Source organism: Pangasianodon hypophthalmus, chromosome 18 (genome assembly GCF_027358585.1).
Source record: "Pangasianodon hypophthalmus isolate fPanHyp1 chromosome 18, fPanHyp1.pri, whole genome shotgun sequence".
Lineage (NCBI taxonomy): Eukaryota > Metazoa > Chordata > Actinopteri > Siluriformes > Pangasiidae > Pangasianodon > Pangasianodon hypophthalmus.
The window spans coordinates 8758621-8773768 of NC_069727.1; the positions used below are offsets into that span (position 1 = coordinate 8758621).

At 36.8% G+C, this 15148-nt stretch overlaps 1 protein-coding gene across 1 annotated transcript in view; it reads left to right on the forward strand.

Annotated features, from left to right (window-relative positions):
* Positions 1–14344, forward strand: part of LOC113531812 (calcium-activated potassium channel subunit beta-4) — a 45247-nt gene extending 30903 nt beyond the window's left edge. The window contains exon 3 of the mRNA XM_026922727.3: positions 7228–14344. Within this exon, the coding sequence (XP_026778528.1) occupies positions 7228–7396 (169 nt within the window). The 3' untranslated portion in view covers positions 7397–14344. The remainder of the gene's footprint in view (positions 1–7227) is intronic.
* Positions 14345–15148: the final 804 nt, after the last annotated feature.

The window sequence follows — 15148 nt, forward strand, 5'->3', positions numbered from 1 at the left end:
CTGGTCATGGGCAGCCTATTGCGAAAAGACATGGAAAATACTGCAAATAGGCTGCCATTAAGAGTGCAGTGGTGTGAACAATCCCTTGTTACCTGCTTGTCCTCTCAAACTCCTCCCAGCCTCCACTGCCGACACTTGACCACGACCACGCTGGCACCTTTGTGCCACAAATAACAAATTTCTTTACGTAATAGTCAAAAATATCAGTGTTGTTAGAATGCCAATAGCTTTCTCAGTCAAATTTGATTTTTGTCACACTTTTATGTTCTCTCAAGCATGGCATTTTTTGATTCCTATTTGAAAATCACTGAAAAATCCAACAATTTGACTTACTCCTACATGTATGAAAGAAATGTCTCACTATGCTGTTTAGAGCAAACCAGGGGTAAAAGCACATTTTATTTGGGCTCCTGCTCTTGGCATGGTAATTAGAACACTCACCACAGAGAACAAAGCTCCCAAAATCCCCAGTCTGTAACCATGCCATACCCCTGCTCTCCTCCAGCTATAATTCGGTTGCTCCCTACAACAGAGCAATCATTATAGCTCAAAAGGTGATTATTCCCTCGCGCTTTTCAGATGATGCTATGTCTATAGCCACCTCTGGGAGATTCTCCCATGCTGACAGTTACCCCTGAACTGTAATTCATTCAGAACCATATCTGGATTGGCCTTCAGCTTGCATCTGGTGGTGCCTCGAATGGACTGGATGCTAACATGCAAGCCATAGAAGTGATTACACTCTTTTGCATGGCATATGCACAAAGTACTTAACATGAGGCTGCTCTCTGCCAATCTGGTTTCTGCATGCAAGTATGGTTGGCATAGTCTGCATTGCTGGACACATTTAAATCAACCCTGCAAAATCTGCAAAATGTGCTGGGGTTGCTCTTTGGGGTTGAAACTAGAAACCAGCGTGGTCAAATGGAAAGTGCATTCTGCACCAAAACAGCGAGAATCATTGTCTTAGGCCCCTAGCAGGCACTTGAGCACCCCCTAAATGGTACCCCACACAGTTGAAGGGTCCTGAGGGATGGGAGCTACAAACAGGATGCTTCAAAGCCAAAAACATTGCTCATTGGGCAATGACATGGGACCAGTGAATCTTGATGAAGGTGTCTCGGGATAAAAGCTTAATTTCCGCTGTCAGTTCCCCAAACTGGGGTTCAGGGCCTCATCAATATTAGGCCCCATCAAGTTTGCCACTCTGACCCAAGCTTCCTCTTAGACATAGGTGTAATAAAACAAAGGGTTCTAATCAACATGCTACCTCTTTTAGAAGGATGGTGGTTTTTGTCAGATTATAGACTTGAGAGGGCCGAACTGATTCATAAAATCTCTCCCTTTTTGCATTTTAAGGCTACATATATTTTAAGGTTTTCTTTCCAAGGACAGGCATTCCAATTCAAGTCTACCTCTTTCATGGTTATGCAAGGAACTTGCATTACATGGTTTTAACCCTTTTTCCTGGACTTTGCCTATATTACAATATTTGTGCTGTTTTCTTCAGGCTATTTTTTACCTATAAACTTATGTGATTATTATCATTATTATTTTTTTTTTTTTTTTACCTGCAATTGTCTCTGCTAGTCTTGCTTAAACTTGACATAAGACCACCACATGGCAGTTCCAAATTACTCACTGAGGTAGGGCTAGTAGGGCTCAAAAGGCAACTTCCTGACACAGGATGATGTGCACATAGCTGCCAAATACACACTAGAATTCCATACTCTTACTGTTAGCAGGGGTTGGACTGAGGCAACAGTTTAAGTTGCATTTAGAAAGGGACTTCTGTCAGGCATAATCAGTCTATCAATTTTAACGTCCTCATAGGGCTGGCCATTTGTCTGGACAACCTGATTCTGGAACATCATCATACAGTAAAACCTTACTAAATCATCCAGGGAGTCACCCACCCTCACCTACTGCTGATTCAGAAAAAAGCAAGTGAAAGGTGTACACCTCTCCCAGAAAGAGAAACAGCAGAGATACAGGCATGGTTTTTGCCTATACTGTGAAAACCCTGCCTACAGCCTCTCAGACTGCCTGCTCCAGAACTCCTAAAGCATGTAGCACTGGAAAATGTTTTTGGTACTCTGGACCCACTGACAATTTCCTCAACTTATGCTTTTTTGAAGAACCAACCATTCCTACTACTCCAAAATCCCCAACTCTATTAAATCAAATCCTCAGTGAAAGACTAGTGAGATCACGCACACTACCCTGTTACTTTAATAAGAACACAAAGGACGATGTCATTTTTCACCCATACAATACAGAGAGTATGGTGGACTTCTCACAACCAGAATCCACCATGCCCTTAACCTGCTTCACCAGTGATATCCACTGGAAGATTGATGAGCTGTGTCAAGCCTCTCAAAACTGCCCTGACAATAAGACCTATGTACCACCACTCATTACTACATCAGACTCATGCATCAGGTCACAATGGACAAACCAAGAACTACCAACTTGTGGAACACCTTACCTACTGATGTCCACCATTTTGTTTCTGTTGAACAAGCTAAAACACTTAAGAGAATCTTTGCAGGAAAGCTCCACCATCTGCCTGTGCCCAAGCCTCCATGGTCCTATATTGCAATTTAGGATTTTGAAAAAGGATTTGTAACTGATTTACCACTGTCCTATGGAAAAAGTAGTTTTGACGTTGATAGACAGCTTTTCCAGTGCAGTCAGAGTCATCCCTCTACCCTCCTGCTAAGCACCTGATCTAATTTTTTCCATGTTTTGGCAACCCAGAGGACATTTTTTCTGACATGGGTCCACAATTAATCCTCCAAGTTTGAGAGACCTTGATGGAGAAGTTAAGAGTCAATGTCAGCCTCACCTTTGGTTACCATTCAAAGTCAAATGGGCAGTGTGGAAAAAGTAAATCAAGAACTAGAAAAATTCTTAAGGATTGACTGCCGTGACCAACAGCTACCTTCCCAGGGATCATTCACTCTTCCACCCCATTCATTAACTCATCAGCATCCAGTTATGCCCTGGACCAATCAATATTCCTGCTGTAGACAATTAGATGGTAAGGAATGAGCAAGTTTGCAAACACCCTGATCTCCACAATTTCCAAAATCTCATTCCATTACACTCACATGCCGACTACAGCCGCTGAAGCTTACTGGCATTCCAATTATTCACACCAGTGCTAGTGGCAGAATATCATACAACTGTAGATTTGCCAACCTAGTCTGAAGCGTTTTCTCAGCCCTGACCATATCTGTCTGGGTGTTTGACAGTGAATTGTCTGTCTATTCACAAACAGATCAACTTCCACTTCTACACACATGACCTCACAGATGCCCATGATTGGCTGGTATCAACTTCCACTCTTCTGTAGGTGTTCCACATTAGAATTTAAAATTTGCTAATCTCTGGGTGCAGGACTACTGTGAGACATCCACTGCATCAGTCCAGGAGGTAGGCAGCTCTTAAGACTGAAGGTATGTATCTGTAGTTGTTTCCAGAAGGTGCCTGCCCTACCTCAACAACAATCTAACCGCAAAGCTTTCATTTCGAGGATGTAAACATTCTGATGTTGAATCTCATGCCTTTGAACAGTCTACGAAGGATTCCAGTGACTCTCTTCATGATTTAATTTAGTGTTGACTTTAGCATTGTGGTTGCTCTAATCTCACACTAGTTCACTCAAAATGAAGAAATCCCCCGTATTCCACAGCAACTGAAATATGCAAAAGCATTTGTCAGGTGTCTACAAGATTGTTACAAATCTTTCTCATTCACTGCTGGCATTACATCTGTTATGCATAGAGGAAGGAATGGCAGTTGAATTAAGGAGACATTTAGGCTTCGTAAATCCAGAATGGAATAGATCTGACATCCTTTTTTGGATCAGGTGGTCTGGCCCATTTACCCTTTATCTCCTAGTTGTGTAGTAGGGAGTGCACTTCAGTCAGTGTAGCCAGTTAGCATGGGTATCATGCCTTCATGGGGGTGGACCCCTGTGTTTGGTGGTGGTCTTACCTTTTAGAGGCTATCCACATGGGGTCACAGTCATGAGGTGATCAGTTTGCTTTTGCTGCTTGGCAAGGAAATGAGTAAACAGGAATACTCCCTCTCTCTCTCCCTCCCCTGCGGGTCTGGAAACAAAAGTTGAACTACTGTATATATTTAATCCCTTGCATGATTATGGATTTTGGACTGTTGGTATTCAAAATAAAAATGTGCACACTATCTAAATCTCTGTGTTTATTACGCTACCAATAAAATATCGACATAAAATCTAGTGACAGAGACAGAAAATATATTGGCTGTAGGTTCTGTCAGTCAGATGATTGTCTACCACTAATAATCAATATAAAATGTAAGTTAAATGTAATCATTTGTCATTATTAAAATGTCACTGTGCTGCATTGTGCATACTCGGTTCTTAAAGGGAAGAAGAGGAGATGATTGGATTGGATCACAGCAACTTACATCTTGATGTATTCATTCAAATCAAACCACTTTTTTACATTTGCACCACTCTGCACCTGTGGTCACAAAATGGTTATTCATTTAACTGGTTGCCTATCTCTTGTCTAATAGTTCCCCATATTTTAAAGAATTGAACTATAAAAAAATCAGTGTATTTTAGTAGAAGGACAGATACAGATTTGTTCTCTATTGAGGCATCAGGTGTGTTTTATTACTGTGTCTGGCACCTTTATGGCTTCTCTCTACCCACTGGGCTTCCCTGTGCAGAATGGGCTGCACACCAGCATCATAAATGCTACTTATCAACACCACAGACCTCCTGGGCAAAGCAGCATGTGGAACCAGGGATTGCAGTTTGTTGAGAACAAATGATCATGTTCCATATTCCCTGGTGGACAAACCAATCTCTCAGTTGCTTGAGCAATATCTTAAGACTTTTGCTGAAATAGCTTTTGCTTTTTGCAGTCACGCCTCTCATATTATCTGGTCATTCTGGTTGTAATTTGACTCTTTGACCTGTGGGAATAGTTTCTCACTACTTTATATTGTTGGCAGTATCCTCAGGGGAAAAGATTAATCTACCGTAATGACTAATAATAAAACATCTCAAAGTGGTTGAGCTTTTCATTTGTTTTATTTCATCAGTGTTTGTGTGATAGGAAGCCAAGAAAAAAAAAACTGTGCTAACTTTATTTCCACACTGGATAGCCAGTGTATTCAAGGGATGTCCTAGATAAATGAATCTTCTCTCATTTTTCAGTGCTGCTACAAAACTTTCTTCAGCATAGTAGCTGTGTCCTACTTTCTTTTTAATATTCTTTGGCATGTCTGCCTGCATTTAATAGAAGTACAGTTATAGCCTCATAACAAATAGAAAAAGAAAGAAATCTCAGTATTCAGATTTGACTTTCAGATATAACTTTAATATTTCAGTGGCTGCATGCATTATTCAGTCACATCTCATTTCCTACCAATAGCCAGCTCTGTGCATTTTCATGCTCATGTGCAAAATTGTGAAGGGCAGCTTTTTAATTTAATTTAATTTAATTATTTTATTTTATTTTATTTTTGCTTATTAAAAAGTACTGTTAATTTTGATGCATTGTAAAAATCATAGTTTTGTATTAATATGGTATTAGCAAACATTTTGGTTATTATCTGTTCTTGATGTTAAATTAGAAAACTGCTCAGAAAGCTGCATAAGCTTCAGATTCACAAACTCTTTTAACTTGTTAACTAGCTAGTGCTAGCTAGAATTTTTTTTTTTGATAACTAGCATGTTTGTTCGTTTTTAGCAGTGATACTAAACTAAAAAAACAGAAAATATTTGAAAGATTCCTAAACTCTATAAGATACATAAATAAAATCTTTTAATTGCTAGTTAGCTTGTTAGCTAGATAGGTAGTTACCTGGACAGTTACTGTTAGCTAACAATTTTCAGCCATCTAGCTTTGTAGTTTACATATTTTTTGTTGGACGAATGCAAAGGTTTATGTATGTCAGCTAGTAAATACCGCTGAACTTCATTCTGCCTCTGAGACAGAGCTGCGTTCCTGTTGTTTGGCAATTTATTTATATTTTTGTCTTGTTTCTGCTTTATTAATAACCTTTCTGTGGTTTTTATTTGAAAGTGGTCACAATGGATCACAACCACATGACATTCATGCGTTCATGCTTTTGGTGGTGCTATGCAACATTATGATACTTGCTCTCCTCTCGACTATACTATAATCATACAAGTGTCATTTTAGGTTATGTAATATTAACTCATTTCACTGTCCTTAATTTTTAATCTCTTTCTGCATTATGGCTTTCAGTGACTGATGACAGCAGAAGCACAGCAACCACAGAGGACACACGTATACAAAGCTTAAATGAATAACTTAATAACTTTCTTTACACACTCTTTAATTGATGCAAAATGATGCAGACATGTAACATTCACCGTATCCATGTTGATGCAAGTAACTTTTTTATTTCTTATTCCCCATCTTGCTTTGCAATCAGATCTTTCACTTTGTCAGTGGTGATTTTTTTCAGTCTGATGTCAATCACACAGACAAGAATCCTTCTTACGTTTCTGACTGGCTTCAGCAATTAAGAAAGTAAATATGCCTAAAACGCTCCATGGCACTGTTATGGTGTATACGCATAAAACACCTTTTTTCAAACGGGGCTGTTACGTTTGAAACCACAACCTACGTGTTGCGGCTGAATGAGCCTTCATCAGATTGTATTGTTTACACTCAAGCAGCGAACTCTTTCTTTTATGTGTAGTATATAGATTTATTCCTGCTCTGTACCAGAGTAATCAGCCCTATTCAAAGAGGCAGATCAGAACAGATTAGCATCTTTGAAAGCTAGTGAGATACTGAAATTTGCCGTAAATGTTCTTGTAGCTGCTTCCTGTTATCTTTTATGTACAGTGCTGTGAAATCTCAGGCACCCCTATTTTTTTTTTTTTAAGAAAAGCACACATTTTTGGTTTTGAATATTAAGAGAAGATTGTATGTTGTTAAAGAAAGTAAAATATTAAGAAATAGGCCACTTTACATGGAAAAAACATCATCAAAGCTGTCTGAGAGTAACTGCAGAGGAAAAACCTACCACTGAACCTAGGAGTAAGAGTGTTTTACTAGAAAAGACTGGTTAATTCAAATATTGATTAGATTTAGTATACACCCTTTCCTAAAATTTTGTGATTTTTTCCATTATTTTTAAAAGCATTTGGCCCATTAACTAAGGAGCTGCCCTCTCTGTCTTCCCCTGCAGGCCAGATGATGTGCTTTGGCAACGTTCCCATGATGCCAGTGTGCTTTTGCACTGCGTGCTGTGGCCGATGCTGAGTCTGCTGGTTGGGACGCTCATTGTACTCCTTACAGTTTGTGCTCGCAGCTTGGCCGTGCGAGCCGAGGCCATTCAAAAGCGGAAGTTCTCCTAAGAACCACTGTGGACTAACACATATTCATTTGGTTTCTGAGGTGCGTCTGCACACGGCAACCGCTTGCAAAGCTGTGGAGCATCTATAGCTGAAACCGATATGTTCTATGTGGGGCTAAAAGCCTGGGAAGTGTGGGCCGTTCTGGTGTCACTGCTCTGGTAAGTCCAGATTACTTAGGCCTAGCTGAGGACAATCTATCATTTTCATAGGAGTAGAAGTACCCATGCAATGCTTGTTGGTTTTTGTTTGTCATAGGTGTGTGGGGCTGATCCAACAAAATAAAACTGCTGTTCTTAAGTGGTATTTGTGTTATGTCTATTAAAGCCATATAGACAAATAGTAGGCTACACAAAGCAACTTTGCTGTTTTTCCTCAGTTGCTCTGGTGTAACGATAATCTGTTTTCATTCCACGTCAGTGCTTGTCTCTTCGTACCATTTCCATCTGTGTGATCTGTTCCTATTTTAGTTCCTACAGGACAGGCTAAGCTATCAGTAGCATGATCTGATGTTTTAAGTAGCATTTGCTAATGTAGCAAGAAATAAAACATTGTCTATTGAGTAGCTATGTATTTGGGCACCTTTTTCTACCTCTTCCATGTCTCATGCATTGGCAAATATGCCATTAACATTCCTTTATTTAAACTTTTCCATGTCTCATTGCTTATTGTTAATAACTCACGCAAGTAAAATGCACACTGCTTTACCTTATGACACACTTAGCATGTGATGCTATATTGTTGATTGTTTATTGAATTCTGCCTTGTGCCCACTAAATGTGAGGTATTGTAACTCAAAGTTCATATTAATGTCACTCAAACATCAGTGTCTTGAACATCACTGATTGATTTCTATCAGTATCTGTTATACACTTCAGTCGTTTTAGGGCCGTACACAGTCTGTGACTTGCACCGTTAACTTTACTCCAAATACGCTAATATTCACGCAGGGAAAGTTCTTCATATGCAGATTTGATCCAGTTTGATCATGGTAATGTACAGCAGGTAATAAAAAATAATGGTGAAGCAGACAAACTAAGAAACACTTGATTTTTCACCTTTTCACCATATACATACATTTTGTAGCATTGTCCAAATTCTCTGTAGACAAATAGCATTCCCTGGCTAGTTTACAAGATTATTATCCATAGTGCATTGTAAAATCCAGTGTCCAACCAATATACACTACCTCAACACTAAATACCACAGATATAATGAATTTCCTTCAGCTTAAAATGCTTATTTAATAAAAATAAAATTAATATGTGGCCATGGCTTATTAAGGGAACAGGAGCCTAATGCATGGCCACAAATGAGATCAAAATAATTATGTCGTGGGAACAAGATAATTATGTCATGGAACAAGATAATTATGTCATAGGAACAAGATAATTACGTTGTGGGGACAAGTTAATTACGTATTGGGAACAAGATATTTACATAGTGAGAACAAGATAATTACATCATGGGAACAAGATAATTGCATTGTTGGAACAAGATAATTAAGTTTTGGGAACAAGATGATTAATTCATTGGAACAAGATATTTACATAGTGGGAACAAGATAATTGTGTAGTGGGGAAAAAGATAATTAATTCATGGGAACAAGTAATTATGTATTGGGAATGAGAAAAATAATGGTTTGGGAACAAGATAATTAAGTTTAAGGTCACATTTTTATAAGGCTATATGATTGTGACCTCAAAACTGGTGTGTGCAGATTTTACAGTAGCCACCTGTGGGAAAACATTGCCACTTGTCTGTTTTATTGAAGACGCAGACACTAGAAAAATTTACATGCACACTTTAAACTATATTATTAATATACTCGACGTAACTTTTTTCCATACACTATATAATTAATTTGTTCATGTTGCATTAATTTATTCAACGAAAACAGTCTATTTTTATGTAAATAGTGTATAATATACAATAATAATGAACGGCTCTATGATTTACAATATCTAAATGATGGTACAGATGATGGATTGATGGTTCTTTAATATGAAATCAGTTTAATGTGATCTGGTGGTTACCATAAAACCCTGTATATATGCGCATTCCACTTTTGAGGCACAACACAATGGTCATGTATTATTAAGATGTAGAAAAACACATTTGTTTACCAAAAATATAAAAATATTGTGGCTTCTACCAAAGTTAGTAGTGTATTTAATACAGAAAATCACTTTCTGTAACATTTTTGCATTAGCAGGTCACTACGATGCTTTTCAGTAGTGTTTTCTAAATTCAGTGTCTCCCTTAATCCTGCTAGATATAGTGCTCCATAAAACAGTGTATGTACTGAATAGTGAGTGAGTGGCTGAGGAAGTGATTTCAGACCACTGAGATCTGCAGTATTTGCACGTTCACAGATCTAGTACCACCGTCCAGAAAGCAGTAAGCTTTGGGGTGGTAAAAAAAACCAAACTCTGTAGCAGCATCTTATCAAGTGAAAATATTTTGAAAACTATATAAATATATCTAGGATTTCATATTATAAAGATTACAATAAATCTTTAAATATAAGATTATAAACCTATTACTAGATTTTTTTTTACTAATTTAAAGTTTTAAATGATATTATTCTATTAGTAGATAATTTTGCTTTGTTCTAGAAATAAATGCTTAAAAAATCTCAAAAAAAAAAAAAAAACAACTCAAGACTATTTTAAGCTTGAAATTAGTCCAAATGTCTAGAAATACATTTAATAATCTTATTTTTGGTTTACTGTAATCTTATAATAGGAAATACTAAATAAATTTGACTATATTTCAGATATTTTCACTCCATTTTCTGCAGTGTGGATGATTCATATGAATAGTTATATTGTGAATTGTGAATATATTCGCAATTTCATTTTTATGTATTTAATATTGCCCTCAAATACCGTTCCATAGTCTTTGTGTGTATTTACATTGCCCAGGGTGAAATATATTATGCTTACAACAAATAGTCAGACAGCAGTGTGAGATATTTATGCAGTGGATAGTCAAAAGAAATTTTGACTTAAGTGCAAGGTCAAAATTGTGCATAATGAAGACGCCCCAGTTCTGAGATCTGAATACTGACACAATTTCAGTACCAAATTCTCACTCACTATCTTTAATCAGTGGTTAAAAAGATTTATTAAAACTATCATGTGGTATGTCCATAGACCATACAACCAGGATGCACCAGCATATGCAGGTAAATTACAAATAACTGTCCTAGCTAGAAGAATTATATATTTAGCAAATATTGTTATTCGTGTTGCTTGTTGGCTGGATTGGTGTTTGAGTGATATTAATATAAAATTGAACAATATTGAGTAACTTAAAATTACCTCAATTTTTAGCCAGAGTCTTCTGAAAAGTAAAAGAAAAAAAACCTTGATATGTATGAGCAATATTTTATTTTATTAAAGCCCCTCAAGGTGTCCATATTTTTTTTTATAAAGTTTTTTTTTATACAATAGTTTGAACACAAAAATGGATCTTACCAAACTTTGAACAGTTTAGACTCTTTATTTATACAGTAACACAGCTCTGTTGAATTCTTAATTCTGATTGGTAGGAAGGCATTGATTAATTTGCTAGAACAGCAGCTTTGACAGTAGTGCCAGCTGTATGGCAAATCACAGCTTTATATTAATGCACTTGTTCGAAAAATTTCTATAGTGACAATGTACTATACCTCTAAGAAGACATAGACACTCACATACTTTAGGTCTAACCATTTCTTTTGTTATTTATCAAAGAAATGTATAATCTTTGCTATGGTGAAGTTTTCTGTAAGGAGATGTTTATTTACTGTTTGTAGAAGGAGTCTCCAGTGTCAGTGCTTTGAGCTTAAAGCTATTCCTTTACATTGTCTGCTGTGGGAGAGTCTTTGAGTGTTGTGGTTTGTCAGTAACATGACAAGCTGCATTTTTGTCTTAGTAACTTCAAGCGTGGCTGATGATGGACAAAACAGTTTATAGCTGCTATAACTTAAGTAACAGGAACCAATTTGTTTTGCGGGCAAATTTGTTCCACAACTTTAACTATACTGTAACTATAAATGGATAAGAGATAGTGTGTGTCATTCTACCATCGCTGTGGTATAAGAAGAATAAAGCACTTCAGGATGTGCTGTTCATGGGAAATTCTTGGTACCGTATCATTGATTATTTTCTTTTAACAGCATACTCTTATGTTTTTATTTCCTTGCTTAATACTTAGCCAGGAAGAGATTTAGAATACAGTAGCCTGAAAACTATGACGATTATGATAAATCTGTAATATGGATTTGTTCATACTTGAGTAAATAAAATCCAATTTATACTCAGTAATTAAAATTAGTATTTTTATTTATAACTCAGTGTAGACTTATCAGCCTCAGGTTACTGCTGCTGTAACCCACACATGCCATTAGCTGTCTAACAGTTATTGTACATATGCCTTTACTTGTGTCAACCATTGTACTGTACAATACCTTGCATAAGTATTCACCCCCCTTTTTAACATTTTGTAATGTTATAACCTGGAACTGTAATGGACTTAATTGGGCTTATGTCATGACTCTACTCAAAATAACCACTAATATTAAAGAATTTTTAAAAAAATGTAATTAATAGTTAGCAAAATGATCTACAAATAGAAACGATAAAAATTATGAGTGCATAAGTATTCACTCCCATTGCTGTGACCTGAAGTCACATAATTAGTGAAATGGTATTGACCTGTGTGCAATTAAAGTGTGACATGGTCTCAATAATAAATAGAGAACATACCTAAACAAACAGCATAATTTTTTATAACAGCAGTTATGACAGTATGCAGATGTCAGATACAAGGCAAATCACAGGTTTCTATTAATGCTGTAGTTGTAATCTGTTATCATTTCTATAGTGCAGACAAATGTGTAATTTAAGTCTAAGAATAAACAGATTTTTTAAAAGTGTTGTTATTTAACAAAGAAAAATATCAATTCTTTGCCATGGAGAACTTCTCTGTAAGATGTTTATTTAATATTTATGGAAGCAGTCTCCATTGTTAGCACTTTGAGGTAAAGCTGGAGAGAGCCACAGCTCAGACAGGAGAGGACAACAATGCCTTAGACACTTCACAATTCTGGACTTTATGGAAGAGTGCTGAGGAAAAAAAGCTAATATTGAAAAAAAAAGCCATATGAAATGTGCTTTCTGGTCTGATGAAAACAAAATTGAACTTGTCAGCCTTGGTACGAAGCACTACATTTGGAAAACCAAGACTGCTCGTCACTCTGAGAACACCATCCCTATATTTGAAGCATGGTGGTGGTAGCATCATGTTGTGTGGATGCTTTTCATCAGCAGAGACTAGGAAACTGGTCAAGGTTGAGGGCAAGGTGGATAGAAACAATTACAGGGTAATCCTAGAAGAAAACCTGTTCTACTTTGCAAGAGACCTGAGACAATACCCCTAAGCATACTGACAAAGCTACACTGGAGTGGCTCAAAACCGAGACCCAGACCTCAATCTGATTAACAATCTATGGCAAGACTTATGGTGAAAATTGCTTTTCATCAATGGTCTCCATCCAATCTGTCAGAGCCTGAGCAATTTTTTCGAGAAGAATGAGCAAAAATATCAGGATCCAGATGTCCAAAGCAGATAGAGACATATCCCAGAAGACCCGCAGCTGTAATTGCAGGAGGAATACTTATGCAACCAACATATCTGCATTTTTATTTAATTAATATTTTATTTGAGTCACAATTAAAAAAATGCACCTTCAAATGTTTGATATATTGTGTAAATTAAACGTTAGAAATTCCAGTGAAGTCCATTACTATTCCAGGTTGCAACACTAAAAAAGTGATAAAGTTTGCAAGGCACTGTATATAATATCATTTCAGTGAATCTGTACTTTCTCTTTCCTGTTAAGTTCTGATTCCTGAGAAAAAGGTGGTAATACAATTATGAAATTGTATTACAAATGGTATATTTAAGACACTGCAAAACCATTTTGACCTTTATCTTGCCACGCGCCAGCAATTTGTGAATATTTAGTATGAAGAAGCAGTCAGTATTTTTAACTACTGCTTATAGTTTTACTGCGGATTGCAAATGAATTAAATTAATCAAAATGGATCCAACGCCAGCTTTTGAATTGAAATTGGAAACATGTTTAGAAAAAATGGAACAGATCAGTGTTAATTGGGCATAGTACATCGAAGGGTGTGGCAAACGATAGCAAACGTTTAAAAGAATAAATGATTTTTGATCAGAATTCCTAAAATTTGTGGTTTTGGGCCACGAAAAATGATCCACCATTTTCCCGACCACATTGCAGCGTTTTAGTCAAGCTTATTTCAGATTGTTTCATGTTTGTGCAAAGTCTGATGATGTGTTTTTTTTCTTGTTGAGTTTTCTACAACTGTGTAATTGTTATAATACCCAAGTTGAATGTTTGTCTATTGCTACCTTCAGGATTTGTACCTGTTTAAATACATTTACCTAGTAGGTAACTGGTCAACTGCTAAAATGCAGCACCTTAACAAAAAGCACTGATGAATGTACGTTTTCAAATACTTTCGGATACATACAATTCAGTGCCATGATTTTAGAGGCAAGGATGACTTGCATATCACCAGGTCAGTTTCTAAATTTTACAAAATGGAAAAGTCGGATATGCTCTGTCCCTCTTGCTCCCCAAATACTGTAACTTTCATATCTGTTGTTCATATCATGGCTTAAACCAATGAATGTACTCATATTGTTTAGATATGGAAAGTTCCTAAGAGTGCACTAATCACAGTAATGATTACTGATATTAATGATATTGGTATTGATATTATTGACATGTCAGACCAATAGGCCATATTGAGAATAAACATATCAAAGAGTACGGTTTAGAGAGAATCCACACGATGGATATTATATCTCAGTGAGTAGTGCCTGATTTAGATATTTTACCATCACTGAAAAATAAAATCTGGAATTATATTGTTTGCAGTTGTGTCATTTCTGTCAAAAAGATTTGAGTGAATCTTAATATGTGTGTGAATGTGTGTACGGGCCTGTCAACACTTCTAATCCCAGCTCTTATTCATTTATCAGTGCAGATGATGCTAATTACACATGTTTTGGATGGGGGTTTCCATGGTAGCCATGTTTATGAGAGAGTGAGAGGCTTAAATATTCTTAGAATTCTTTTCTCACATTGGGCATGAAGTATTTAAGAGAGCCGGTGCAGAGCTGCTCTAAAAGCCATGTGTAAATAACTTACATTACTCTAAAAGTATTCCAAGCAGCTCAATCTGTAAGTGGATTTTTAATGGGAAGAATGTGGTAGGCTTTGATTTTGGTTGAGTATAAAGCTGAAATTTAGAGAAAGATCAGGAAATGAAATTCCCTTGGCGATGAAGTGGGAAGTCGGAATTACGTTGTTTTCAACTTCCATGCATTCGAGCTGCAGAGTGGAAAAAAAAACATTGATTCCTCCGTGTGTGTCGTTTGTTAGCAACAAGCTGGCCAGTGAACTGTGATGAGTGATGTATATTCAGTGAACCATGCTGAGTAATCTGTATGATCAGTGTTACAGCTCTAACAAGCGAATGTGTCTGTATGGTGATTGATCCAAAGCACATACTTATATATGCAGTATATAATAACTCAGTTAAAGCTAAGAGGTGGTATTTTGTTTATTGTTGACAGTGTGAGCAGCCATTTTAAATTGACTTGAGTCACTTTCTGAACTCAGGGTTGAAGAGACCATCCCGAGTTCACGTGTAGGAGTTGAGGGGGCTT